The following is a 26714-nucleotide window of genomic DNA, read 5'->3' on the forward strand; positions in this document are numbered from 1 at the left end:
AGACGTCTCCCGAAAGTCAAGTCTCCCGCCATTGACTCTCTATCCCACTGTCGGCTCTCCTACGAATCTTCGACCAATTCAAACAAGGACACTTCTTGCTCGGTAGCTCAACGTCTTGTGTGCAGCCGTATCATTGCCAGCCAGGTACCTACCCACCTACCCGTCTAGTTCACCTCTCTCTCAAACGTCAAGCATCGGATTGTGGATTTAATATGACCAAGTCCATGCTGACTGTTGTTCCCGCAGGTCATCTTCTTCAATCACATCACCTCCGTCACAGCTCAAGTCGACAATGTCTTCAATCACATTCAACAGCCCCCCCGGCGCCGGTCAGAAGCACGGCGAGCTCTGCCACTACTCTCAGTCCGTCGACCTGGGCAACGGCGTCGTCAAATGTGCCGGGCAAGGAGGCTGGGACCCGCAGACGGGGGCCCTCGACGCCAACGACACGGAGAGGCAGGTCCAGCTGGCGCTGGAGAACGTCGACGTCGTCCTCAAAGCCGCGGGCTTGCGGGGGTGGGAGGACGTCTACTCGCTGCGGTCGTATCACTGCGACATCCGCGCTTCCTTCGACCTGACCGTCGAGGCTCTGAAGAAGCGCATCCCGGACCACCGGCCGATCTGGACCTGCATCGCGGTCCCGCACTTGGCCTTTCCGGGAATGCTCATCGAGCTCGAGGTCGAAGCCAAGCGCCAGGGATAGGGTTACTTGACAAGGATGGGGAAGGAAGGGGAGGCTATCAGCTAAAATAGAATGCCGAGAAACACCAATTACAGCTGTCTTTCCTTGACTCAATCCATGGATACAACATGCTGCAAATCGGCTCAACGTATCTTGGCCACATGATATCGGTTGTGCTTGTCGAAGGGTGTGAGATCATCCCTTGCCGTGCTTTATGTCGACTGGCCAAAATGGTGTGCTATCAAAGAACTTCGGTCCCCGTACATTTCCCACAACATCGACGCTCCCAACCGCTAAAACAAAAAGCTCATCGAAGACGGGCTGAAGGACGGTGGGAATCCTTCGATACTTGGCCAGAAATCCCACCCAACTCCGCACGGAGTTGTAATCAAGCACCCCCCTGTCTCGAATCCCAAATCGGTACCCTCGTTCTAAGACCCAATCGGAGTAAGGCAGAAGCTGCAGGCGTATGCAGGGTGATGGCGGAACCCGTCCAACGTCAGATCGCTGTTGGTCCCCCCCCCCCTTTGCCCCCCCATGAGCGCCACCCACAGTTTCTACCGCTCGTCCTATCCTTTTCGAAGGGGCTTCAATGTCGTTATCCCGCCCAAAGTCACTTCTTGGGCGGTTTGTGGTGCAGACTCAACCCAACAGCCCGGCGGGCTGGCTGTGTGTGCCTTGGTATTGACTGCGCCGCGCCGCTGCAGGTGTTTGGTCTAAGCAGTCAGCTCGTTCCCTCTCGCGAATCATGGTCGTGACATGGTTTGAATCCCACAAGTTCTTGCAAGCCTTCACGACTATAAAGCATTCGCCGCCATCGTCTTCCCCCCGTCATGTATCACTGCGACCAAGCACTCGTTTCCCCTCCTTGGACCGGATTGAAAAAAAAAAAAAACATTCGGACCGTAATCAAATCGTGGGCCGCTCGCCAGAATCATGTCTCTCGCAGCCTTCCGCAACTGGCGCACGCAGTTCTACCCTCCCAAGCCGACTTTCACGGAGGAGCACGTTGGGCCTCAGAACGGTCGCGTCTTCATCGTCACGGGCGGCAACGCAGGCGTCGGCTTTGAGCTGGTCAAGATCCTCTACGCTACGGGTGCCACCATTTACATGGCATCGCGTTCCAAGGTGAGTGGCCGTGTCAGCACTCCCCCCGGATGCTGAAGGTCGAACTGTTCTCCACGCTCGTCCGGCGTTCCGCCGTCACCCCGGCCCGGTCGATGCGGCCCCACATCTCCGTATACGATGAACACCGTCCGAGCGAGTACCGAGACTGACCATTCCCCGTCTTTGATGCTGCTGCTAGGAACGAGCCGAAAAAGCAATCGAAACCATCACAAGCGCCGCCTCGAAGCCCAAGAACCCCGGGTCGGTCAAGTTCCTCCACCTGGACCTCAACGACCTGGACATCGTCAGGTCCGCCGCCGCGTCCTTTGCGGAACAGGAGTCCAAGCTCGACATCCTCTGGAACAACGCCGGCACGGGCGGCCTGGCCCTGCCGGCCGGCTCGAAGACCAAGCAGGGCATGGAGTCCATGATCGGCATGCACTGCGTCGCCGCGCAGCTCTTCACGCACCTCCTACTCCCCCAGCTCCGTGCCGCCGTGCCGGACGCCCCCCGGGGCTCGGTCCGCGTCGTGTGGACCTCGAGCTTCCTCGCCGACTCGCTCGCGCCCGCCAACGGCGTCGAGTTCGACCTCCTCGATAAGGGCACCAACGACCGCGCGCGCAACTACGCCCAGTCCAAGGCCGGCAACTGGCTGCTCGGGCGCGAGATGGCAACCCGCTACGGCGCCGAAGGCATCGTGAGCGTCACCCAGAACCCCGGCAACCTGAAGGCGGGGTCGTACGTTGGGACCCCGGCCCCGGCCATGTATCTCTTCGAGCTGTTCCTCCTCCACGAGACGAAGCTTGGTGGCTACACGGAGTTGTACGCCGGGCTCTCGCCCGACCTCTCGCTCGAGAATAACGGCGCCTACGTCATCCCCTGGGGACGTGTGCGGCCGGACGAGGACTGCCCGAGGAAAGACATTGTGAATTCCATGAGACCTGAAGCAGAGGGCGGGTCGGGCTACGCCCAAAAGTTCTGGGACTGGTGCGAGGAGCAATGGAGACCCTTTGTTTGATCGGCACGACGGCAAGATAGACTGGCGAGGAAGCGGACCCCGTCCGCAGATGCTAGTCGGCACGATACTTTCTCGTCTCAAGCGTTTGATCATTTTTGAACCTTCTCATTTGCTCGAAGGGCGTTGAAACTTCAACTGTAAAGCCAGCCCTCTGAGCGGTGTTCGTAACCGAGCGAATCGAATTTTCCCGAAAATTGCGAACAGAGTTCTTACTGGTCAATGTTGGTTTTCAAACCGGTTGTAAACTGCAACGCATCATCTCCTCGTCCACCAATTTCCGCGTCTTGTGAACTTTGATTTTAGTTTAATCAGTTTTTGAACTGCTGTACTACCGGAGAATCGATTGACAAATCTTCCTCCTGCCCGTCAAGGCCAGATGTTGTTTCAAGAATTGGTACGATCCCTGAGAGAGACTTTTCAGGATGAGATCAAGGGCCCGCGGTTCGTTCAGCAGCAGCATCTCCCAAAACGAAGACCAAACCACTCGAACCACGGGCGTGATAATGGGCAAGGAGAGAGAGAGGTGCCGGACAGCCAGATACTTGCCACACTGCAAACAAACAGCCCTACTTATTATTAGAACGTTCGGGCCGAATTTTTAACGTTTCTACAAGCCCCCGAGGCTATCGTGTGTTCGGACACAAAACTTCACCGGGGAAGACTCGAAGAGGAGGACTAGATGGTACTTCCACAAAGGCTCTCGCTCCTGCGCCCCAACCATGTGCCTCTCAACGTTGATCCGCTTAGTTCTTGGTTCGACACGGTCCAGTAGTAAGCAGGCGGCTAAAGAACCTACATAACCAGACGGCATCAAGTAGCCGGGCGCTAAAGTCAAAAGGTTCGTCTCTCCCAGCTGTCACAAAGTAAAACATAAATAAGATTGAATAAATTCAAAAGAGGAAAGGGGAAGAAAAAAAAAAAGATCCCAGGAAATACCCGACGGATGTCTCCTTTCCCTCTTTTTGTTTTCAGACAAACATCCATCCCTTGTCGATCGTCGCATGTTGGAACTTGCCACCTGGTCATGCAGGGCATCGTACGTCGCATCCCGGGCATCGTCACCCTCTTCAAAAGTTTGGCTGGCGTGTTTCAAGTCCGCCTCGACCAATGTGCCGAACGAGAAGTTGTCACCAATGTTTTTACCCCGCCTGCCAGACTTTACATACTGTAGGTAGGGCAGAAGGTAGCGTTTTACCACTGAGTTCAGTCGTGCAGCTTAAACCTTGCTTATGACAGATTCGGTAAAAGGTTAGGATTACACGTAAAGCCTATGGGGGCGATGCTCCTGTGGGATGCGCGTATGGGATGACGGACAAAGGAGCTTGCGTTGTTGTGAGTTTGACCCCTCTCCATGAGATCTTCGCAAGTATATAACCATCCTCTGGTCTGCAGAATTCATGCGTTGTGAAGCATCGACACTTAAACTCCGTTTCGAGCCTCCCGCCTCGGAATCCGGAAGTCATCAACGTCTCGTCGACGTCCATCCGCCCGACCTTGCTGCGCTTCGAAAGCAAAGCACCCGATCCCCGAGCCCGTACCCAACGATGAACGCCTGGGTCGTTTTCATACTTCTCGCTCACGTCACCGCCTGCTCCGGCGCGATATCCGGGTCCGTAAGTACAATCCCCCCCCCCCCCCCCCCCCCCCTTTTGCGAGCCCAATCTCAACTCTTCCAAACACACAAAATCGAGCGGGGCCACTTGACTGAACCGAGAGGGGCAGAAAAAGAGCGGCGCGCTACGGAAAGCGCCGGTTGGAGACTACAAATGCGTCTTGGGAGGAGGTGAGCAGCTCGCTCACCCTGTGACCTTTCAGTACATGGGCACACACCAGCGTGAGACCTGCGTACTGACACTTACAAACCTACAGCATATTGCGCGGCCGAGATGGAAAGCTGCATGCTGTGCTGGAACGTCTTGTCTCAGTGGCCTACGCCTACTGAGTAAACTTGTAGATATGGTAATGTCAGGTGCTAAGAGCTGGAATCTTGAGAGAATGGAATAGCCTACAGCGTTGTACCTCCCTCTGCTTTACAAAGGAGATACGGATGGAGTTGCTCGTTGAGCCATCCACGTGGCCAAGAATCTGGATCAATAGGGGCTTCCGGTAGAAATGGGCCGGTGCTTTGGGCAAACTGATTCTGACAGGCCGCGTCGTTTTTTCCGCTTCGATTTGCATCCCCCAACCAGAGCTGTGAAATTAACATCTGTATGCCCGGTAGACAATAAAAAGGTCTTGAATGGCCACAAAGAGAGTTTGAAAGCGATCGTCCAAGTCATCTCGCTACTTCTATCCCAGAATATACAAGTAGGATGCGTTGTGGAAAGCGGAAAAGTAGCAGCAGCAGTAACGGTCACAGTATCACCATGAGACGGCGTGTCCCAATTAGGTGGATTGACTGGTGATGGCCTTCTTGAGGAACCTTGAGGAACAACTGAAGCGAAGATGTAACATCCATCCCGGAGCTGCGTTAATGTCGAGGAACGAGGGAATACCAAGGGTTGAATAACATATCAGATGTAACGCTAGATAACGTAGGCAACGACCCCACCAGTAGAAACTCAAGCATCACCTACAATACAATGTAATGGTATAGTCCGGTTTATTCGAACTTTTGTTCAAGTCTACTTCTATGGACAAAGGAAATGCAGTGTATTACAGGTAGGTATATGTCGTCAACCCGGACACCGATCCCGATGCACCATCCCCCACCGGACTCCGTTACGATGCAAGCCATATCGTGACAAAAAAAAAAAAAAAGACAACGAAAAACAAATAAGCCCCTTCTACAACATTGGTATCTCTTTTTTTCAGCCGGAAAATAAAACTCTCCTTAGAAGCAAAAGACGGCATCCGACATCTTGGCGATGGCGCCGGGCTTCTCGAAGCCCAGGTTCGCCAGCGACTTCTTGGCGCCGGCGACCATGCCTGGCGGGCCGCACAGCATGACGCGCGAGCCGTCGCCGGGGGCGGGGAAGCGTTCGGCCATCATCTCCTGGGTGACGTAGCCCACGCCATATGTCCAGTTCTCGGGCGGCGCATCGAGCAGGTAGTGCAGCTTGAGGTTCTTGGGGTAGCGTCTCGCAAAGGCCTCGAGCTCGTTCCTCAGCAAAATGTCGGCCTCGGAGCGGTTGGCGTAAATGAGGCTGACCTCAGTGGTGTCACGGTCGTCTTCGCAGATGGCGCGGATGAGCTGGTACATGGGGGTGATTCCGGTGCCGCCGGCAAGCATGCCGATCTTCTTGGCCATGTTGGGGTGATAGCGCATGGCGCCCTTGGGGCCGCGGAAGAGCACCTCGTCGCCGACCTCGAGGTTGGCGAGATACTTGCCCGTCAGCAGGCCGTCGGGGTAGCAGCGGATGACAAGCTCGAGCCTGCCGAGGTCCGAGTTGTTGGAGGTGGGCGTGTAGGACCGGCTGACGGACTTGCCGTCGATTTCGGCCTTGATGGAGACGTGCTGGCCGATGGGCAGGCCGAGGACGGTAGTGGGCGTGGGCAGCTCGAAGACGAAGCGGTAGACGTTGGGGGCAAGCAGGGTCTTTTCGGCGAGCGGGAGCGGGTGGTATGAGACCGGGTCGAGCCAGCCGCGCTGGTTGAGGGGGTTGGGCTTGGCGACCTTGGGCATCTTCTGGTGCGGGCGGTAGTGCATCGGGGTGATCTCGTAGTGGAGGAGCTTGGAGGCCTCCTTTGCGGCGATGGAGCCGGCGACGGCGAAGAAGGCCGAGGCGACGGCGAAGCCCTCGACGAAGCCGAAGCCGGTGCGCTTGGTGCGGGCGGCGCCGCCGAGAGACAGCCACGAGGGCAACTGGAGGTTGAGTCTCTGGATGGCGGCGATGGCGTCCTGGCCGGCCGGGGTGGATGAGGCGTGGCGGGCGGCGACGGCGCCGAGGCCGATGAAAAGGGCGGCGGCGGCGGCCTGAGATGCGACGCGAGCGGCGGAGCCAGCGGTGGAGGAAGCCGGGGCGGCGGTTGTGGACTTGGGAGCGAGGCGGACGGCCTTGGGGGCGGAGCGCTTGTTCACGCCCTTGAGCTTACCGACGCGGAATGTGGCCATGATCTCAGAGGCGTCCTCGGAGTGGCCTGCATTATCAAAGGCTTCTGTGGCGTCGACGCCGGCAGCCTCGACGAGCACATCTGCGCCGCCGGGGTGGTCATCGATGTATTTTGAGACGTCGTAGACTGGGGGGGAAAGGGAGGGGAAGCGTTAGCTGAATGTTTGCCTTGATTATCTAGATCGGCGAGCAAGGGCCATACCTTCACCGTGGATGACCATCCAGCAGTCGTTGGCTTCCCTGTGGGCAGCGACCTCCTTGGCCGTGAACTCTGGGCCTTCTGTTGTCGCCATTGTGTGCAGTTATGTGTGGTTGTGTTTGATGTGTGGTGTTTGAGTGCCTGTTGTATCAGGAAACCTTTAAATGGAATGGAGAAAAGGGGGAAATATGTCAAGACGCAGTTCAAGTAGGGAGGTTTGCGTCGATATAAAGAAGAAATTGCTGTCTTGTGCAAGGTGACGGAAAAGTTGACTATCGTGTCGATCGTGATGTTGACAAGGTATACGAATACAGTAGAGTAGGATAAGACCCCTTTTTTTGCGTCCAAGAGGGACGGGCTTCAGGACGAGGCATACTAATATTTATCGAAAAGATGATGGCGGCGACATGCGCGGAACGACGGCCGAGCCTAGGTAGGGGCAGGGGAATCTCCACAATTGGACGAAAAACCAGAAGCATCGGTCGGTCGGTGGTGGTCTTGGACATGGAGCGATAGGGCGTCGAGTGGGAAGAAGGGTAATGTCCGAAAGGGGAAGATGCCGAGGTTCGAGATGATGTGGAACTGGACTCCTCTGATCGAGTCGAGCTTGGTTGGAGCCGGCCGGCCAGCCAGCCAGCCTTGGAGTTGAGATGGAGACGACGTCAGATAAGTTAGGGATGGATAGACCAGGATGTTTGGGGGGATGGAGACAGACAGACAGACCGACAGACAGACAGACGGGAAGCACCCCCGATGACGATTCGGCCGGTCGGCGGTCTTTCGCATCTGACAAAGCGCAGCGACGGGATTGGATGCCGGAACGGCGATGTATCCGTGTGGACCTTCTCTCCACTCCGTATGTGCCTCGGCGGCCCCGATGGGATGAGAGTGACTGATCAAGCTCGAGTGCCTTGTTTTTGCGTTGTTGCACGAGTCGTAATCTGTCGTCAATGGCCAAACACACCCGAAAACGACGACGACGATGACTACGCCGCCCGTCGAAACGTCCCTGTTTCAATCCAACGCCTGCAATGATAGTCGTGTAGATCGGCTTGGCTTTTGAAGAGACGCTGTGTCGAATGTCATGGGAAAGTGATGGAGGCAGGGGTGTGTATGTGTGACAAGGAGACAAAAAGACAAGATACGAAGGAACAAACGATTGCCGGTGGAGGGCCAAGAGATGCCAATACCCAAGGTACCTACAACGTAGGTGGAGGAGGCTCTCTCGACTCTGGAACAGCGCTGTAAAGCAGCTGTTGCAGTGGCTCAGCGGCCAAGCGACAGCGTCAACAACGCAAATGGCCAATGGCGAAACAGAAAAAGGAGGAGATCTACAGTGGAGTTACGTGAGCGACTAACTAAGCTAACTAAGCGAGCCGAGGCCACGGATTTCGGGACTTGAACGGCGTGGCCGGTACGTACTGCTTGACCCACAAGACCCGCCCGCCGCCACTGCCCTGCAAAATTTTGTTTTTTCCCTCCTTTTTTTTTCTTTTTTTTTTCCCTTTACCGTTTCCTCACCACCGACCAACCAGCCCATCAAATCACATCACCACTTCTTCTCTCTCTCTCCTCTCCCCTCGATATACCACCTCTCGCCCAGCCACACTCAACCACCACCAGCAGAGCTTATCAAATTGTCCCGACCCACAGATCCCTGCCGTCACCTCGGCACCTTGACTCTCGAGCTTCCCTTAGCGCAGATCACCCTTGTTTAGCCCTATCAATGCGCATCAAACGAGGCTCCAAATCTCCGATTTTTCGACTCCCCCCCCCCTGCCACCATTCATTCCATTTTGTTCGACCATCCATTGCACCGTTCCGCCTTTTCGATGTCTCCTTCCGCTGTCACCATGCCATGCCATGTCAGAACCAGAACAAGCCTGGACCGCGGCTCTCTGCTCTCTGCTCCCCGCCCTCCTCCGTCCCCGTCAACTGTCTCGTTCCATCATCTGCCATCCTATCGCGGCCCGCTCTTTTCGGACTTGTGCGCCCATGAAGTCATAGTGCCCCCCGTAAAGGGGGGCCCTTGGACACCGGACATGAACCTCGGCAGGCCACTTTTCTGCCAAAACACCGCAGCTCTTCGGCCTGTTCCCACCGAAAGACTTGACAGTGGCCATTGCCTACCTCTGGATTGGCTGACCTTGCCTCCCTATACAGCACACGTGTATCTGTCTGTACTGGAGTGCGCCGTGATGTGCGATGGGTACGTACTGCTTTGATTGCCGGCCATCTAGGTGCTTTCTCCCTACTTATATATCGTGAACCGTCTGCATCCCCCCCATCAGCCAGCCACGCTTTAGACTTGGAACATTTCTCTTGATATCACTGTCTGCTACATCTATCACATTCGTCTTGATACACTGGGCTTGAACTTTCCAATCTTAGCCATCGAGCTTCCAAAACAAATACACGCATACGCTTCATACACCACACATCCACCGCCATGTCATCACAACGCTTCTACCTGCTGGGTGAAGACCCTTCAGCCACAACAGAGTTTGACATCCCCGCCTCGATAGACGAGGAGGGCCTCCAGCATCTCGCTGCCTCCCACTTTGCCGTCGTCGACCACAAGGGTAAGTTGACTCCTCTCCTCCACTATGCCTAACCAACATCACCACCACCACCACCGCCACCACCACCGCCACCACCTACCACCTACAATCGACACACCAAACTGACACTTCACAGGCGTCGGCTTCGTCTTCGCAGATGACGCCCTGACAACAGTCGCCGACGTCCTCGCCGCCGAGGGCCCCGTCGCCATCACCATCGACGGCCACGCCGTTCGCGACGTCCCCGGCCCCCAGGGCCTGCCCTTCATCGGCAACTACTTCGAGGTCTACCCTGACCACCTCGGCAACCACCAGCGCCTGTTCGAGAAGTACGGCCCCCTCTTCAAGACCACCAACATGGGCTCCACCATCTACCACACCAACGACCCGGCCCTCGCCAATATCATCTTCTCCGAGAGCGACTTCTTCACCAAGAACATCATCCCCGGCCACCCCCTGTACCCCATCAAGAACAAGGAGTCGGGTGTCTTCCTCGGTGACACCGACACTCCCGAATGGAAAGAGGTTCACAAATTCCTGCCTCCTGCCCTTGGGCCGCGCGCCGTGCGCCATTACGCCCCGACCATGCAGAAGACCGTCGAGGACGCCTTCAAGGTCTTTGACGAGCTCGACGACAGGGACGAGGCCTGGAACGTCTACCCTTACATGCTCAAGCTCGGCTCCCAGGCCGTCGGCAAGCTCGTTCTCGGCATGGACTTCCAGCACTTCACCGCCGTCGACGCGCGGCCCCACGAGATGGTCATGCGCATCGCCCAGTCGCTCGAGCTCAACAAGAAGATCACCTCCATGGGCAGCTGGTATGCCTCGCTGCCCTTTGGCGACCCCAAGCGCCTGCGCGACGCGCGCGCCCGCATCGTCGACATGATGAATGAGTCCATCAACAACGCCTCCAGTGGCGGCACCGAGAACCTCGAGCTGCAGGAGGCCGCCCTCCAGGCCGACAACATGGTCGACTACGTCCTGCGCGCCAGCGACTCCCGCGGCAACAAGCTGCCCCGCGAGCGCATCATGGAGCCCCTCGTCGTCGCCACCGGCGCCGGCTTCACCACCACCTCCTCCCTTCTCTCCTGGTTGCTCTACGGCCTCGTCGCCTACCCCGGCATGCAGGAGCGCCTGCTGCAGGAGCTCGTTGACCACGGCTTCGACGAGAACACCCAGATCACCGCCGATCTCACCCAGAAGCTGACCTTCCTCGACAAGTACATCAAGGAGACGCAGCGCCGCCACAACCCCTCGTACCAGCCCGCCCGCACGTCAAAGGTCGACTTGATCCTCCCCGGCGGCTACAAGCTGCCCAAGGACTCCATCTGCATCCCCGCCCTCCACCACATCCACAACAACAACCTCGTCTGGGACAACCCCGCCCGCTTCGACCCGGACCGCTGGGACACGGACAAGGTCAAGAACCGCCCCAACGCCTCCTACATCCCCTTCGCCGCGGGCCCCCGCATGTGCATCGGCTTCAACTTCGCCCTCCAGGAGGTCAAGGTCTTCCTGCCCAAGCTCATCTACCGCTACAAGTTCACCATGGCCCAGGACGGCCCCGTCGACTACGACCCCATGTTCCAGCTCATCCGGCCCAACAACTTGTACGTGCGCGCCGAGAAGAGAGTCAAGTGGCCTCCCCGTTCCGAGGCCTAATTGGGCGGCGGATTGTGTGTGTGTAACAGTAAAGTAGAGTAAAGAGGAGGGAATTGGGTTGAAAAGTTCATTTGTACCATCATTGTCGGTGTATACCCTCGGAGCATTGCTTGGCGCAGATAGGGGCTGGTTGGTTGGGTAGATCTCATGATTCATAGACTTGGAGTTGGATGTTAGATCCAGACTAATTGGGGAAAAAATGTTCTTTCAAATATGAACCAATGTTTCGTGGAAGAAAAAAAACTGCCATAATGCGTCGGCCCTGAGAATCATATTGCGCGTAGAGGCACTGCGAAGTGGTGCACTCGGCACGGAGCGGAAGGCGGCCGGCGCGGGGCCGGATGGACCACTATTCCGGAGCCGGATATTCCCGGCCGGCCCGGGCGAATAGCCCTTGACACCGGGCCTTCTCTGGCCCCTCACTCATCCCCTCGCCTCAACAAACTGCTCGGCCCCAAGCTCCCCAGCCATGTCAATCTTCAAGAGGCCCTTGTCCACGATCTCCTCCCGCCGCTCCCACAGGTCGTCGACGTCCCAGTTCGCCGCCACGAAGCGGCCGTCGAGGAACCTCGCCGCCTCCGAGCACAGCCACACGGCCGTCCCGCCCACCAGGCCGGGCGTGTCGAGCGCGAAGGGGCGGAAGTATTCCGACGTCATGTCCGTGCGGACGAGCCCCGGGTGCAGGCCGACGGCCGTGACGTTGCCGCCCGTCTCGGCGGCGACGTGGGCGGCGAGCTGCAGGCTCGCGAGCTTGGCGAGGAGGTACGAGCTCATGCCCGGCACGACCCAGTGCGCGATGGTGGTCACGTTGACAATGGTGCCGTGGGACGCTGCCGGGAGGGAGCGGAGGAAGTGGAAGGTCGGGTAGAAGGCGCCGGCGACGTTGGTCGTCTGTCACAACACGCGGGTCTCAGTCACGGGGGGGAGGCCTGTGTATGCGACCCCGACGGGGATTCGAGGGGACGGCGGTTCGGCACTTACCAGGTCGTCCATCCAGACTTTGGGGTCGCTCGTCGCGATTGTGTCGAGCGCCGTCTGCACGGCACCGTTGTTCACCAGCACGTCGGCGTGGCCGTACGTCGCCTTCACCCTGTCGAAGAGCGCCGCGACGCCCGCCGCGTCCGCCATGTCGACGGGGTATACCAGCGTCTCGACGTCTGCGTTGAGCCCCCGGACCTCGTCGGCGACGGTGTTGAGCCTCGACTCGTTGCGGGCGACGAGGACGAGGGCCTTTGGGCCGGCTTTGGCAAAGGCCGGCACGATCCCCTAGGACAGAAGATGCATGTCAGCATTTGATTCCCTCTGAACGTGAGTTGCCCACCGTGGTAGATCGCGGCATGAGCTTTTATTACCTGTCCGCCGATGCCGCGGCTCGCCCCCGTGATGATGACGACCTTGCCCGCCAGGGAGAGCTTGGGGTCCGCGGGGTCGATGGCCGGGTACTCTTCTCTGTGTACCCGTTTCGTGAACTGCAGGGCCTTGACGTAGAAATCGGGCGGGAGGGAGGCCATCTTGGTGGTGTTGTATTCACGACAATCTTGAAGGGGGGAGGACTTGGGTCAGGAACGGGGACACCCAACATCATGTGCGGGAACTGCGATCTATTTATCCTCCGTCTCATCATAACGATCTTGCTTGTCTCGTCCTTCGCTGGCAGTCAGACGTCTCGCTTTCATGTAAGCACTAAGCGCCCCCCCCCCCCCTCTCCTGATGGATGATAAAGAATCCTACGGACGCTCGAGTAAGACTCCCCAACGCACCGAACGTCGTCAGCTTACATGCAACGTGTGAGCGATCAACGAGCGCCTATGCCGTCCGTTTGTGTGTGTGTGTGCCACAATGTGCTCACGCATCCTCCTCCTCCTCCTCCACACCGACCATCTTACACGACTCCCTCCACAGCCGCGCCGCCTTCTCCGCGTCGTACGCCCACGGCGCGTACCCCGGGTCCGTCGAGGTCATGGAGTACCCCGCCGGCGCCGGCCCCGCCTCGGCGCAATCGGCGAGGTACCTGCCCCCCTTGCCCTCCCACTCCCGGCTCAGCGCCGCGAACACCGTCGTCGCGGCGCCCTGGACCGGGCTCTTCAGCCCGTCCATGAGCCTCGCGAAAGCCTCCTCCCCCATGTGCGCCTTCATGGCCTCGACGTCGACCCGGTCCCGCGCCTTCTCCGTCGGGATGGCGCCCGGGTGCACCGAGAGCGCGCGCAGGCCGCGGGGGCCGTAGCGCCGGTCGATCTCGTTCGCCGTGTAGATGTTGGCCGTCTTGGACTGGCCGTACGCGGCGAGGGGCTGCTGCTCGAAGGCGCCGGCCTCGTCGAAGTGGAGGTCGTGGAAGCGGATCTCGCTCGCGCGGTGCGCCATCGAGGCGACGGCCACGACGCGGGAGTTGAGGGCCGGCGTCGCGGAGGCGAGCAGGGATTCCTTGAGGAGCTGGAAGAGGAGGAAGTGGCCGGCGTGGTTGGTCCCGAGGTGCGACTCGAAGCCGTCGGCCGTCTTCGTCTTGGCGTCGGCCATGATGCCCGCGTTGAGGATCAGGATGTTCAGGCGGCCCTCGCTCTGGGCGAGGAAGTGTTTCGCCCCGCTCCGCACCGAGTCGAGGCTGTCGAGGGACATCTCGACGAGGCGCAGCGCGCCTTTGGCGTCTGCGGTCGCCGAGGCCGTGATGTCCTCGATGGCCCGCTGGCCCTTTTCGAGGCTTCGGACGCCCAGGAAGACAGTCATGCCGGCCGCGTAGAGGGCGCGGGCGGTCTCGAGGCCGATGCCCTGGTTGGCGCCCGTCACGAGGGCCGTCTTGCCGACGAGCTTTCCGACGAGGCCTTCGTCCTCGACGATTTGCAGGGCCGTGGGACGGGCGTCGCCCATGCCTTGGGGGTTTTGGTGGACGGCAGCGTATCTGGACATGTTGGTGTTGGTGCACGTTCAGGTTGTGAAGTGATTTATGAAAATGGTGTGCTACTGAGGATCTGGGAATTCCGATTACTACGAGCTAGAGAAGCGTGAAGGTCAAAGAGACCCGGCAGACTTATACCATTTCATCGCTTGGGCTGTTGACTCTATCGTCTACGCATGATACTGAACAATATAGTTTACGGAGCAGCCCTCCGCTGCCTCTTCGTATACATACTCCTATACGAAACCGAAAGAGAAGTGACCAATACGCGTCGAGATATCCCAAGCTGGCGGTCCTATGCGAGCGAACATAACTCCGCCAGCACGAGAATAGGGCTGCGGAGACTTGTTGTGTTGTGGACGGACTGCTTGGGCATGGAACGTACAAGGTTATAGGCATCGTACAACTGGGCATAGAGTTGACACTAGCGAAGCACGAGCATGGTTGTCTGTCGCGGGACGCACCGATGCGGAGATTGACCCTGCGGAGTTTTCACGACTCGATACCAGTACAGAGTATATCGCAGCGGAATAGCCCCAGTGGAACTCCGACTATTGGCTTTGTTTGATAGCTGGTCGTGTACGTCTCGGGCTCACTATATCGAAAGAATCTCAGACGAGTTGCTGTCTTCGATTTGCCCCTATCCACAATGTGTGCCCCGTCGGCGGAGTTTCCTAGACTCGGCCCGAGTCAAACAGTCGGGCCTAGACATGTTGTTGGGATGTACTTGACGAAAAGTAGGTGGAATTAACCGTTGTGCTCTCAATAAGCGGACACGGCTTCACAGGCGACAAAACAAAACAACGCAGCCTCCATCTAAGCAACCGAGTAAGATTCGTTGGCAGTTGGAAGCTTTGCCAGTCATCGATTTTGGCAACTGTCTAGCAGTCTTCTGCCAGAAATGTTGCATCCGCTTTCAAAGCCCTTATACTGTATAAACGGCCCTGGTCTGTGAAATCTGTGCTTCATCTTGTATACCTCCGTTGAGATCGCAGAGGTCCCGGCGGCATCATTGTCCGTTCTTGCCAGCGACCTTTTGGACGCCTTTTAAAAAGATCGTGTTACATCAAACCCCTCAAAACCGACAAGCACTATTGTACTTGACAACAACCTTGGCCGGCTTAGGCGAAACTCACATATGGTTCACATGGAAGCAATGAGATCATTCACAACCCCGAATCCTGCTTCCTGGACCAAATAAACTTCTGGTGTTGGCTCACCCAACCGTCCAATGTCAGGACCTCCTCACTTCTCCCGTGGCTTCGCACACCGTAGGCGCAGACACACCAAGGTGTATTACGATGACGAGAGCGAAGCCACACACTCTATTCGGACCGAGCGAGACCTCATTCGAGGATTCATCTCATCGATATACTAGTACACAGGTCGCTCTGCTCGGCCCCATGACGTGTGGCGCGGAAGTCCGGGGAGATCAGATGGAGTTTCATGACTGGCATAACAAACCCGAATGCGCAGCTTGCCAGCTCTAGGTTTCCAGCTCGTGTGCCGAGGCACTCTGCGGTTCCCAACCATAAAGCAGCAGGGGGTTCTGTTCAAAGTGTCCAAACCTTGCGGCAGAATCTTGTTTACCATTCCCCCAACAACCCAGTTTCGCCAGCAGCAGCAGCAGCAGCAGCCGCAGAAGTAGTAGCAACACACACACCACGATGCCTCCGTCAACCTCGCCCGGCGGCCTCGGCAAGGGCAAAGTCACCCTGACCGGCGCCGAAGAGACGCTCCTCCTCACGCTCCTGGCCCGCGCCCAGGACGCAGAGTCGTCCCGCCCCGTCCTGAGCGACCAGTACGCCGTCGAGCTCGTCTCCCGGGTCCAGGAGCAAGGGTACGACTTCCAGCGCGCGACAGGCGGCGGCGGTGGCGGCGGCGGCGGCGGTGGCGCGCCGAAAGTGTCCTTCTTCGTCGTCTCGGTCGCCATGCGCGCGAGGATCCTGGACATATGCGTCGAGAAATTCCTGAGGCGGCACCCGGGACCCGCCACGGTGCTGCACCTGGCCTGCGGCCTGGACTCGCGGAGCCTGCGCGTGCGGTGGCAGGGCGAGGGCCGGGTCTGGATCGACGCGGACCGGAAGGAGGCCGTCGAGCTGCGGCGGAAGCTCATGGACGAGCCGGACCCGGGCAAGGGCGAGTACCGCCTGATCCAGCCGGACATCCACGACGACGCGTGGCTCGCCGACTGCAAGATCCCCGCCGACCGGCCGGTGCTGGTCCTCTTCGAGGGCCTCACGCCGTACCTCACCGACGACGAGGTCCGCGGCCTGCTGCGGCGGACGGTCAACTACTTCCGGCAGCACGGCGTCCACGGCGAGATCCGCTTCGATGTGATCGGGTCGCTCGTGTACTACGTCGTCAACTACTGGTTCAACGCGACCTTCAAGCTCATGGGGACGCGGATGTCCTGGTACTTGGACGACCCCAGGACGCTGGAGCAAAAGGTGCCCGGGTTGAGGTTCAAAGAGCGCATCTTCGGCATGCCGGACCTCCTGACGCTGGGGTTCATAGGGTGGGTGATGGGGTTCTTCGGATGGCTTACGGATCTGCTCGGCGTCACTGGGCGTATCGGAGGAGCGTATGGATACGAGTTCTGAGCGTGTCGTCGGCGGTGGACACGAACATAGATCCACTCCTCGCGTGTGTTGTTGTTATTTGGTCCTTTTTGGCCTTGTGAATTTTTTTGTTATACATAGTATTTCTTTTCAAGACATAGCAGTGTTCCGTCCAAAGTTGAAGACGTTTAGACAACCTGTTCTCTCTGCAACGATTGGACTTTTACCGATGTTCGTGGTAAAACAGACGAGCAACTTTGCCACGGGCAGAAACCGATGCATGGTAGAACTGCGTTGACGTCCGAAACTACGCATCACATTTTTGACTAACTAGTCCCGGTTGAGAAACTAGAAACCATATCACTACCGGTGTTTCTGTCAGAGAAATCCAGCACCTCATTGCCCTCCATCATCGCTCCCTCTCCATCCTTGGTATCGTTTTTAAAGTAAAACAAATAAAAATAAAAACGCTCTCTCACAGCCCTCTCCTGTCGCTAAGAAACACCTGCACGGCGCAAGCCGCAATCGTCCACACGCCCAGGACGAAGTTGCTCTTGTGGACGCCTCCGCCGCTCGCCGGCCGCTCGGGGTCAAAGTGCGCCAGCTGGGCGGCGAAGGAGGCCGTCCACACGCCGAGCCAGCTGAGCCAGAGCCACGGCGAGCCGAAGCGGAGGATGTACAGGGGCATGCACATGAGCACGGGGCTGACGAGGACGACGAGGAAGCGGTGGAAGTGGCGGCCGCCGACGGTGTAGAAGGAGTTGACGTTGATCTTCTGGTCGTCGACGACGTCCTGGTAGCTGTAGGCCGTGTTGAGGTAGAGGATCCAGAAGAAGACCATGCAGCAGAGCGGCAGGCAGTAGCCGATGCTGTCGCCGATGGACTCGTACCGCCCGTGGATGGCGGACCGCCCGAGGACCGCCGGCCACGCGATGGTGAAGCCCAGGATGTACTGCGGGTAGATGCGCAGCTTCAGCGCCATGGGCCGCTTGCCGTACGGGTAGAGGGCCGAGGCGACGACGACGGGGAACATGTGCCGGAAGCTATCGATGATTGTTAGAAAAAGGAATTGAGCTCGTTTGGGAACACCGCCGTCCTCGTTTCTTCTTATCATCCAGGGTCCACACCACACAGAGAAAGAGAGAGAGAGAGAGTGAGAGAGACTCCAGACATTGACTTACACATCCTTCCCGTCGAGCATGTTGTGGACAACCGCCAGGGACATGAGCATCTGGAGGACCATCCACAACATGGCGTCCACGGTGGTGACGGTGCCGGCGGCCAAGGGCCGGTCCTTGGTCCGGGTGACCTTTGCGTCGATGTCCCGGTCAACCCAGTCGTTCCAGACCATGCCGGCGCCGCAGAAGAGGTAGGCGGCGAGGAAGCATAGCGCGGCCTGGCGGAAGATGAAGGACGGCTGGATGGTCGTGTTCGGGTTGGCAAGCTCGGAAGCTCCAGCCAGCAGGACGGACCAGACTAGATGATTGCAGCGTTACACTCCTCAGTTCAAGTTCGGACATTCGTATTTTCTTTTGCCTTCTTCCCTTCTTTGTGTCTTTCGCTCTTGTCGGCGGCCGAGGTCGGGGGGTCGGGGGGAGGGATACGGCCCTTGTACAGCAAACTTACCTCCGGCGAACGTCGTGAACAGCGGGTTGTACTTGTTGAACCGGGAAAGCGTGACGAGGTGCCACAGGAGGGTGACCTTCTCGGGCTTGGGCTTCCCGCTGTATATCTCTTTGCACTGCTTGGTGGACTGCTCGAGGCGGTACAGCGCAATGGCATGTGAGACGGTCTGGAACAACATGGTCGGGAGGGTTTCGAGAGTGGTGACGACGACGACAACGACGACGACGACGACGGGTGAAGGAGGATCGTGTGGTATATGGATTTGGGACAGACGAAAGGAAAGGGGGGAGGGGTGGAAGAGGTTCAAAACGAGAGCCCACGTTCATCAGAAAGCGGACCAAACGCGCGCATATGCTGGTTTTAGAACCTCGTCCTTTTTAAATCCCATTCCTCCTCCCCCTCCGCCCTTCAGTGGACAACAGACGCGTGCACACGCAGTCTCCATCTTCACATTTCGGCATACCACCTCGCGGAAGAGCATCCAAGCTTCCGCGTGTGCGTTGGTTTCAGATGTGACGTAGACTCGCGCCGTTGAGTTCGCCCGTGCAGGGAAGTTGCCGAAATGTGTTTCTGTCTGGAGGGGGGGGGGAGGCGGAGGCTTTCTCACGTTCTCTCGGCGTTTGTACGATGTATAGCATTGATCGAGGCATCTTAGCACACTGTCCGTGTGGTTTCGATGCAGGAACTCCCCAGCTTTGCATGAATCTGCCCTGCGGAGCCACACAGTTCGCTCGTTTCTTTTTCTTTCTCACCGGCGGCGGATGCTGGGGGGCGGTCTAGTTGGGCAGAGGTTTGAAAGAAAAAGCCCGGCTGAGGATGTTGTAATCAATCTCGTTTTGGTTTGTTTCCGAGAGAGAAAGACAAAGAGAGAGAGAGAGAGAAAGAGACGGAGACTATGAATAGACGAGACTGAAGACCACAGCGGAAACAGACCAGGAAACAGGCGAGGAAATCTGCAGAAAACACCACCAACAGCTACTGCAGCACAGTATGCCCAAACACACTTCGGTTCATCTGAATTCTAGAACAATGCAGGTCTCCGCGCGGCCGTGCGCTTCGTGGACAACTGCCCAACCAGGCCGGGCAAAGCCCCCCATCTCACCACAATCTCTGGCGACTCAGCCGTTGGAGGGTGGAGTGAGAGCACAGGACGAAGAAGGTCCCATGTCGATGGGTGTCCCCCTCTGTACGGAGGGTGGTTGGCTGTGGTGTGGTTCTTTGTCTGGGTCTCGACATCGACGATCTAGAAACGGACGGCCTAATCATGGTCGTACACGTACACGTAATCCGAACGAAGCCAGCGGTATCCCGGTCCGTGCCTACCCACGGCCTCTCGAAGCCTCGTTTCTTCGCCCGATGATCGATTGGGGATTCGCCTTGGCAGCCTCGATATCATCGGCCATCGAGCCAGTTGACGGGGTTTGGTCTGTGGGATGACGGAGATATCTTTGTTCCCATGGGAGGAGGTGTGTTGACGTGTCGGTCTGTGGATGGATCCAACGGACACTACTCCGTGAAGAATACATCACCTCGAGGACTCTCAGAGTTCTGCTGTGCTGAATGACAGAGTCAGAAGTGGCCGTACGGCGCCGAGCTCCAACGACTGGAAAGCCACTTTTCACGGGAACCAAAGTAAAGGCAGCTAGCTATCTTATGAGAGGGGGGGTGTCACACACCAGGATCTTGGAACAGACTGCTTCTAGAATCATGCTTTTGTATCTGTAGATGCGGTACTCTGGAAAAAAAGTCTTCTACTCACTGGATACTCTCGAATCCCCATCTCTCGCAAGACCTGCAGCACCAAAGTCTCTCCTAGGGTCTCGCCTCTCTCACTCCGCAACCTCGACAACCAACTTGGCACAGCTCACGCCCCGGGCGAGCACGTCCAGCCCGGCATTGATGGCCTCCAACCCCTTCCCCACAACCCTCGGATCCGGACTCGGGCGGATGGCCCCGCCGGCCAGCTTCTGCCTCATCCACGTGCCCATCCAGTACCGGAACTGGGTCATCCTCTCCCCTTCGCCCATCGACGGCATCACGAAGATGGTCTCCATCCCCTCCACCTCCTCCGCATCCGGAGGCACGACCGGCGCCGACGCGATCTTGGCTTTCTTCCGGCCCCCTCTGCCCTGATCGTCCGCGATGAAAGCTTTAAGGACGGCCTGGCACGGCGCCAGCTGCCCCGTGGCGAGAAAACAATGCCTGATCGTGAGGCCATCTTCCCCGGCCGCCGAGACAATCGCCCCCACCACCCGCGGGTCCTTGTAGTCGAAGACGCGATCCGCGCCCAGGGAGCCTACGTACGTCCGGTTCGCCGCGCCGCACACGGCGTAGACGGCGGCGATGGCAGAGTCGTGGTCTCCCCGCAGCAGCCGGGCCGTCTGCACGCCCATCGTGCCCACGCTGGAGGAAGCGCCCCAGACCAGCAGGGCTTCCCTCTTGTGCCTCTTATCGTCTCGAGCTTCCTCGTTCACATCGAGACCGACTGAGGCGGCGGCAGAGACGGAAAATGAAGAAGATGAAGAAGAAGAAGAAGAAGAAGAAGAAGCAGTGGCCTCTCCCACCCGAGGAAGCCCCATGGCGTCCCACGCGCTGAGGGGCACCTGGACAGCGACGGGTAGGGTCGCCGCCTGGTTCCAGGAGATGCCCTCGTCCGGAAGCGGCGCGGCGTGCTGCCAGGGTACAAGGCACCGCTCCTGGAAGGCGCCGTAGTCGGGCCCGAAGGATCTCCAGAAGGAGGCGGCGTAGGCGGCGACGCGGGTGACGCCCGGCTGGAAAAGGGGCCGGCGGAGGCCGGCGACTCCGTCGTCGTCGGCGGTGGCGTCGACGGGGACGTTTTCGCCGACCTCGAGGACGAGCCCCGCGACATCGAAGCCGATGACCGTAGGGTAGGTCGGGATGAAGAGACCTTGGTCGCGCATCAGGCGGTCGGCCGGGTTCAGGGCGACGGACTTGACCTCGATGAGGAGCTCGTCCGGGCCCGGCCTCGGCGTGGGGCGGGTCTGCACCACGAAAGGGTCACCTTTGGCGAGGGCGACTGCAGCGAGGTGGGTGGCCATGATGAAATTCTAACGAGAGAAGAAGAATAAGAAGAGGGTTCTTGGGGCTTAAAGTGTGAAATAATCATACGCCGAGTCTGTGGAGTTGCTATTCAAAGAATAATATCCCACAGTTGAAGTCTTCACGTTTTGGATGATGTCGTGGAAGCGCTACTTTGCCTTGTGGGATAGCGAGGAACGCCATGCTTCTTATACCCAAGAAACTCTTCAAGATTCGTACATCTCCAGTGACAAGGAGTTGAGTTGCCCCTCGTACGTAAAGCCATCAATTCAACCCACGCGATGTCAGTGTTGATTACCGCGTTGATGGCATCGGCTCGATGACAAGAAACCCCCCCCAAAGACCAAAGACCAACCAGAGACATTTGCACGCGAAAGACGGCTAGCGTGCAAGGTGGAGTATCCGAAAGAGGGTTAGCTCCCTTATTATGTGCAGAGGAGAGGGCGAGCGAGGATGTTACGAAACGACTCAATGTCGCTTGGTGACGGACCACTTGTATGACCGCCTCCACCTGTTCCAGATCCTTCAAGAGAGTGAGTCCGAGAAAACCCCTCACGCCTAGGCCAGGCTGCATGCACATAAGGAGAGACATTGAAGAGTCTTACGAGACATGACCTCGACTTGTGCGGATGAGCCTCGGGAGCGCAGGACTATGAGGAGGTCGAGGTTCGGTTGCCGGAATTGCAAGCTTCGGAAACTCAAAGTGTGTACGGCCCTCTCCTCTTCCCTCCTTTCCTCTCTCATATCCCCTCTCCCATCTCTCGTGTCTCTAAAGCCGGCCGGCCGGTCCGTCCTCTCCCCTAAGCTGACCACATCCCCCTTCGGTCTCGGTGCCTAGTGCGACCAAGGGAAACCGGGGTGCAAGAGATGCGTCTCGTTCGGCGTGATGTGCAACTTCTTGTCCACCAACGTGCCCGACCTGCAGCCCATCGTCGCCGACACTGGGGGCCCGTTGGAGGTTGAGGTTCGAGGGCGGACGGGGATCCGGCCGCCTCTCAGCAACGCCGTCTGGACGTCGGACGCAACGGCATCTTTTCAACTGAATGCCAAGTGTCAAGATTTCATCACCCGTTACCTCGGACGGAGTCTCCTCAGTCCCGACGACCCTAGCATGGCACAAGTCAACCGTAGGCTGCTGGAACTCGCCTTTACTGTACGTGTAATCTTAGATTCGGGTTATGCTTTAACCCCCCCCGATAGACCGCCCCCCCCCCCCCCCCCCCCCCCCCCAGACAGCATGGAAGCCGGGAAATCATCCATCCATCCACCGTGAGCCTGACTGATGAACTGACAAAACAGCTTACAGTACCCCTATCTGATGCACGCCTCCCTGGCCGTGGCATTCACCTATGACCGCTATCTGAACGGCCCCTCGAGCTGTCGCCGCACCCAGGAGGAGTGTTTCCACTGGTCCCAGAGCACCGTCCTCTTCAACAGGCGGCTGAGGCAGCCCGTCGAGGCCAGCGACAAGGACAGGGACCCCATCTGGGGCACCGCCGCCGCCCTGGCCCTGCTGTCCTTCTCGTCCCCCGACGCGTCCGCGCCCGAGCAGGCGTGGCCGATGAGGCCGTCCGGCGCCTCCGACATCGAGTGGCTGCGCATGAGCAAGGGCAAGATGTCGCTGTGGCACACGGTCGACCCGCTGCGGCCGGACAGCCTCTTCTGCGTCATGGCCGCCACCTACGCCCACATGCACGCGCCGCTGCCCGAGGAGGGCGTGGGCGGCGTGCCGGCGGCCCTGGCTGCCGTGTGCGGCCTCACGGACGCGTCGTCCGCGGCCGAGGGGAACCCGTACTTCCACGCCGCCCACGCCGTGTCCCGGATCCTCGACCTGCCGGACCGCGAGGTCACGACGGGCCACACCCAGCTCTTCATGCAGACCATCCGCGGCGCTTTCAAAGACCTGCTCGTGGGAAGGGATCCCGCGGCGCTGCTGCTGTTCTATCTGTGGTACCGCGCGACGAGCCGCGCCATTTGGTGGATCGACCTCAGGGCCAGGGTGGAGTGTTCGTCCATCTGCTTGTACCTGCGCCTCTATCATGGGGACAACGGTGCTATCCAGGCGTTCCTCCCGGGAGGAGCTATGGCTGAGAGGTGGGATCAGGCAAGCCTTTGAAGCCTCTCTTCTGCCCCCTCCTTGGAGAGTTGGTGATACGAAGCACTACATCAGTAACTTGTAGTTGCTTTTCATAGCCTTTCGTGTCTTTGGCTGTACGTCATCAGTCCAAGGACGGGGAAAAGACTGGTTCATGAACAATGTCCGGGTCTGGTCTGGTCTTTACAGTGTCTCTCCAAAATCGGCATGATACTATCCCGCTGGAAGAGCTAATAACTGAAATCGCTTTCTGTACCGCAGCCAACCCAGGGAAAAGTCTATAAACCACTATCCACCGTCCAGGGCTCTTCCAAGACTACCCGGACACCCCAGCCCACAACAACTAGCTAGCCAGTCCCGTAGCCCGCGACCGGCTGACTTGTAGGAGTCGGGCCTGGAACAGCTCCGCCGGCAGGATAGGCGGGCTGCGCTGGAGAAGCCTGCGGGATATACGGGGTCCCGGGAGTCGCAGCTGGAGTGTACGGTGCGTTCCACTTTTGCGGATCATAAGCCACATGGTGGTGCTGCTGTTGCTGCTGCTGCTGCGTAGCCGTCACGGCTGGGAAGTAGCCCGAGGCGCCTTGCGCTTGAGCCGCTGCAAGAACCGAGTTTGGCGGAGACACCGGCGTCGGCAGGGGATTGTAAGTCTGTTGTTGCTGCTGTTGCTGCTGTTGCTGCTGTTGCTGCTGTTGCTGCTGTTGCTGCTGTTGCTGCTGTTGCTGCTGTTGCTGCTGTTGCTGCTGTTGCTGTGGCTGGTATGGTTGCGGATGGTATGGCTGCGGATGATATGGCTGCGGAGCAGGTTGGTATCCTTGCTGGGCCGGCGTGGGCGTGTGTTTCTGGTGGGCTGTATGGTCCGGTGTGAGGTTGTACGCTACGGGAATAGGAACCGGCGCATACTGGGGCTCGGGTGCTTTCTGCTGCTGCTGCGAGGGGTGGATATATACAGCATTTGACGCGGGTGGAGGGTATGACGGAGGCGGCGGAGGAGGAGGAGGAGGAGGGTGATGATGAGCGGCCATCGGCTGGTAGCTATGCTGGGACTGCTGAGGGGGTGGCCCGGGAGGAGGTGGTGGTGGTGGAAAGGAGTATCCGTACGCAGGGGCCGGAGTGTAAGCGTGCTGCTGGTAGCCATAAGCTGGAGGGCCCTGCGACGGCGTCGGAGGGGTATAAGTCGAGGCCGGCCGTGGTGAAGGAGGCGGAGGCACTTGGGCCTGCTGCTGCTGCTGCTGCGGTCCCGTAGCCGGTAGCGTTGATGTTTGGCCAGCATGCTCATGAGGAGGTGGCTGAACAGTGTAGGACTGCGGCGGCTCGTGTGACTGTTGCTGGGCCGGCTGCTGGGGGACGTGTTGCTGAGGGACATGTTGCTGAGGGACATGTTGCTGAGGGACATGTTGCTGAGGGACTTGTTGCTGAGGGACTTGTTGCTGAGGGGCCGGCTGGTTTGTCACCGCGGGATGGTAGCCCTGCTTCTCGTCCTGGTGCGCGGGGTTGTACGTCGTGACGAAGCTAGGTGCGTAAGAGGACGACGGCTGGGACGGGGGGAACCCAGTCGACGTGGCGGGCTGATAAGGAGGAGCCGGAAGATACTGCGGCTGGCTCTGGGAGTAGGGGTAGAATGGTTGCTGCTTCTGCTGCTGTTGCTGATGATACTGCTGCTGCTGGGCATGGTGCTCGGCGGCCTTGGCATCCTGGACGGCCTGGAAGACGCCGGCGGCCTGGAAGGCCTTGAAGGCGTCCTTCTTCTTGAGGTGGCTCGTGTGGGCGTGCTCGACGCCCATGCCCACGCCGTCGAGGGCGGCGTGGGTGACGACCTTGATGGCCGTGTCGTTCTCGACAATGGCCGAGATGCCGTGCTCGGCGCCGGCCGTGGCGATGGCGTCCGCCCCCGCCGTGCCGACGCCGAGCGTCACGACGCCGATGGTGCCGCTGACGGCCATGCTGCCCAGCACGTCGCGCTTGCGGGTGACGTGCGAGGCGCCGTGCCGCTGGAGGTGCCGCTCGATGATGTCGCGCTTCTTGCGCGCGTTGTGGATGGCCGGCGCCGCCATGGCGACGCCGATGGTCGACACCCCGAGCGTGAAGGGGATGGCGAGCCCGGAGACGGCGGTCGACGTCGAGGCCCCCGAGATGAGCCGCGTGTAGTGCTCCCACTCCCTCTGGAGCTCTTCGGGAGTCAGGCCGAGGCACTTTGCGTCGTAGGCCTTGAAGTCGAAAGGCATCTTTGTTTGGGGGGGACGACCTCACTTCCGTCTTTTTTCCTTTTTTTTTTCAACTGTCACGGGAGAGAATGGAACGACGTTTGGGGAATATGCTACATTAATCTATCAACAAAGGTAAAAGTGTCTATATAAGGAGAGAGAGACAGACCCGGCTACCAACCCCGGCGGCGGAAGGCCAGCTATATCATCCTTAATCCCGCCCCAAAAAACAAGAACCCTCTGAGACAGTTCAAGGGGAGAACCTGTGTGGCGTCTTGTGACTCTTGTCAGCCGTATTCAAAACGGAACGCGTTGATGCAGAGTGATGCAGAGCTAGCCCGCATCGCAACACCTCACCTCTGTCCAGGCATAGACATGGCCAGGGGTTTGGCTCAGCTTTTCCCAGAAATGTGCTCGAGGGCGCCACCTCAGCCGCAGCGAAAACGGGTTAGCAACACCCCCCCCCCCCTCCGACCAAGGCGGATAGACAGCCAACCGCAAGGCAGACTCGCACCGAATGGACATGGATATATGCATGCCTGACACGAGCAGAGGACATGCCATGAAGGCATCCCTTGGCTGAGACATTTGGGGGGGTGTCAACACAAGCTTGTGAGTGTGTGGGAGTGTCTGAGAGGGCTGGCTGCCCACCAACCATCGTTGCAGTAATCCTTCGTGTTTTTGCGAGCTGTTTGTCAATATTGGGAAAGCCCCCCGGCTCGTATACCCTGTTTTGCAAAGCTTAGCTAAAGCTTGACCCAAAGACCAAGCTAGGTGGGCGAGCCTGTTGACTTGAGCTCCCTTGCATGCATCCAAGAGCATAGTCGGGAGTGCCTGTATCAGCATCGATGAGCAGGTTGACGTCGAAAGTACTGTAATGGTAATCGACTCAGAGTCATGCTTGTGATTTAAATTGGAAGAGAGAGTACCATTGTAGATCCAATTCGCCAAAGACACTTACAATACTGGATGACACGTCGACATCGGACCCTTGATCGGT

General features: G+C 58.5%; 11 protein-coding genes across 11 annotated transcripts; 6 read left to right on the forward strand and 5 right to left on the reverse strand.

Annotated features, from left to right (window-relative positions):
• Positions 1-292: 292 nt before the first annotated feature.
• CH63R_02185 (Endoribonuclease L-psp family protein) lies at positions 293-703 on the forward strand (the record flags this gene model as incomplete). Its single annotated transcript, XM_018297160.1, has 1 exon — positions 293-703. The coding sequence occupies one exon, from the start codon at positions 293-295 to the stop codon at positions 701-703; it is 411 nt and encodes a 136-aa protein (XP_018161976.1).
• Positions 704-1618: 915 nt separating this feature from the next.
• Positions 1619-2807, forward strand: CH63R_02186 (Short-chain dehydrogenase; the record flags this gene model as incomplete). Its single annotated transcript, XM_018297161.1, has 2 exons — positions 1619-1810; positions 1989-2807. 2 exons carry the CDS (start codon positions 1619-1621, stop codon positions 2805-2807), a joined length of 1011 nt encoding a protein of 336 aa, XP_018161977.1.
• A 1397-nt stretch (positions 2808-4204) lies between these two features.
• Positions 4205-4811, forward strand: CH63R_02187 (uncharacterized protein; the record flags this gene model as incomplete). Its single annotated transcript, XM_018297162.1, has 2 exons — positions 4205-4420; positions 4530-4811. 2 exons carry the CDS (start codon positions 4205-4207, stop codon positions 4809-4811), a joined length of 498 nt encoding a protein of 165 aa, XP_018161978.1.
• Positions 4812-5640: 829 nt separating this feature from the next.
• Positions 5641-7152, reverse strand: CH63R_02188 (Oxidoreductase NAD-binding domain-containing protein; the record flags this gene model as incomplete). The annotated part of the gene is made up of 2 exons (XM_018297163.1): positions 5641-6986; positions 7062-7152. The coding sequence occupies 2 exons, from the start codon at positions 7150-7152 to the stop codon at positions 5641-5643; spliced, it is 1437 nt and encodes a 478-aa protein (XP_018161979.1).
• A 2355-nt stretch (positions 7153-9507) lies between these two features.
• Positions 9508-11281, forward strand: CH63R_02189 (Cytochrome P450; the record flags this gene model as incomplete). The annotated part of the gene is made up of 2 exons (XM_018297164.1): positions 9508-9640; positions 9756-11281. The coding sequence occupies 2 exons, from the start codon at positions 9508-9510 to the stop codon at positions 11279-11281; spliced, it is 1659 nt and encodes a 552-aa protein (XP_018161980.1).
• A 423-nt stretch (positions 11282-11704) lies between these two features.
• Positions 11705-14182, reverse strand: CH63R_02190 (Short chain dehydrogenase reductase; the record flags this gene model as incomplete). Its single annotated transcript, XM_018297165.1, has 4 exons — positions 11705-12172; positions 12263-12547; positions 12634-12792; positions 13433-14182. 4 exons carry the CDS (start codon positions 14180-14182, stop codon positions 11705-11707), a joined length of 1662 nt encoding a protein of 553 aa, XP_018161981.1.
• A 1656-nt stretch (positions 14183-15838) lies between these two features.
• On the forward strand, positions 15839-16774 carry CH63R_02191 (O-methyltransferase; the record flags this gene model as incomplete). The annotated part of the gene is made up of 1 exon (XM_018297166.1): positions 15839-16774. One exon carries the CDS (start codon positions 15839-15841, stop codon positions 16772-16774), a length of 936 nt encoding a protein of 311 aa, XP_018161982.1.
• Positions 16775-17207: 433 nt separating this feature from the next.
• Positions 17208-18536, reverse strand: CH63R_02192 (UbiA prenyltransferase; the record flags this gene model as incomplete). Its single annotated transcript, XM_018297167.1, has 3 exons — positions 17208-17775; positions 17914-18208; positions 18359-18536. The coding sequence occupies 3 exons, from the start codon at positions 18534-18536 to the stop codon at positions 17208-17210; spliced, it is 1041 nt and encodes a 346-aa protein (XP_018161983.1).
• Positions 18537-20187: 1651 nt separating this feature from the next.
• Positions 20188-21417, reverse strand: CH63R_02193 (Delta-aminolevulinic acid dehydratase; the record flags this gene model as incomplete). Its single annotated transcript, XM_018297168.1, has 1 exon — positions 20188-21417. One exon carries the CDS (start codon positions 21415-21417, stop codon positions 20188-20190), a length of 1230 nt encoding a protein of 409 aa, XP_018161984.1.
• A 611-nt stretch (positions 21418-22028) lies between these two features.
• Positions 22029-23534, forward strand: CH63R_02194 (C6 finger domain-containing protein; the record flags this gene model as incomplete). Its single annotated transcript, XM_018297169.1, has 3 exons — positions 22029-22121; positions 22257-22571; positions 22725-23534. 3 exons carry the CDS (start codon positions 22029-22031, stop codon positions 23532-23534), a joined length of 1218 nt encoding a protein of 405 aa, XP_018161985.1.
• A 326-nt stretch (positions 23535-23860) lies between these two features.
• Positions 23861-25735, reverse strand: CH63R_02195 (uncharacterized protein; the record flags this gene model as incomplete). Its single annotated transcript, XM_018297170.1, has 1 exon — positions 23861-25735. One exon carries the CDS (start codon positions 25733-25735, stop codon positions 23861-23863), a length of 1875 nt encoding a protein of 624 aa, XP_018161986.1.
• Positions 25736-26714: the final 979 nt, after the last annotated feature.

This window comes from Colletotrichum higginsianum, chromosome 2 (assembly GCF_001672515.1).
Source record: "Colletotrichum higginsianum IMI 349063 chromosome 2, whole genome shotgun sequence".
Lineage (NCBI taxonomy): Eukaryota > Fungi > Ascomycota > Sordariomycetes > Glomerellales > Glomerellaceae > Colletotrichum > Colletotrichum higginsianum.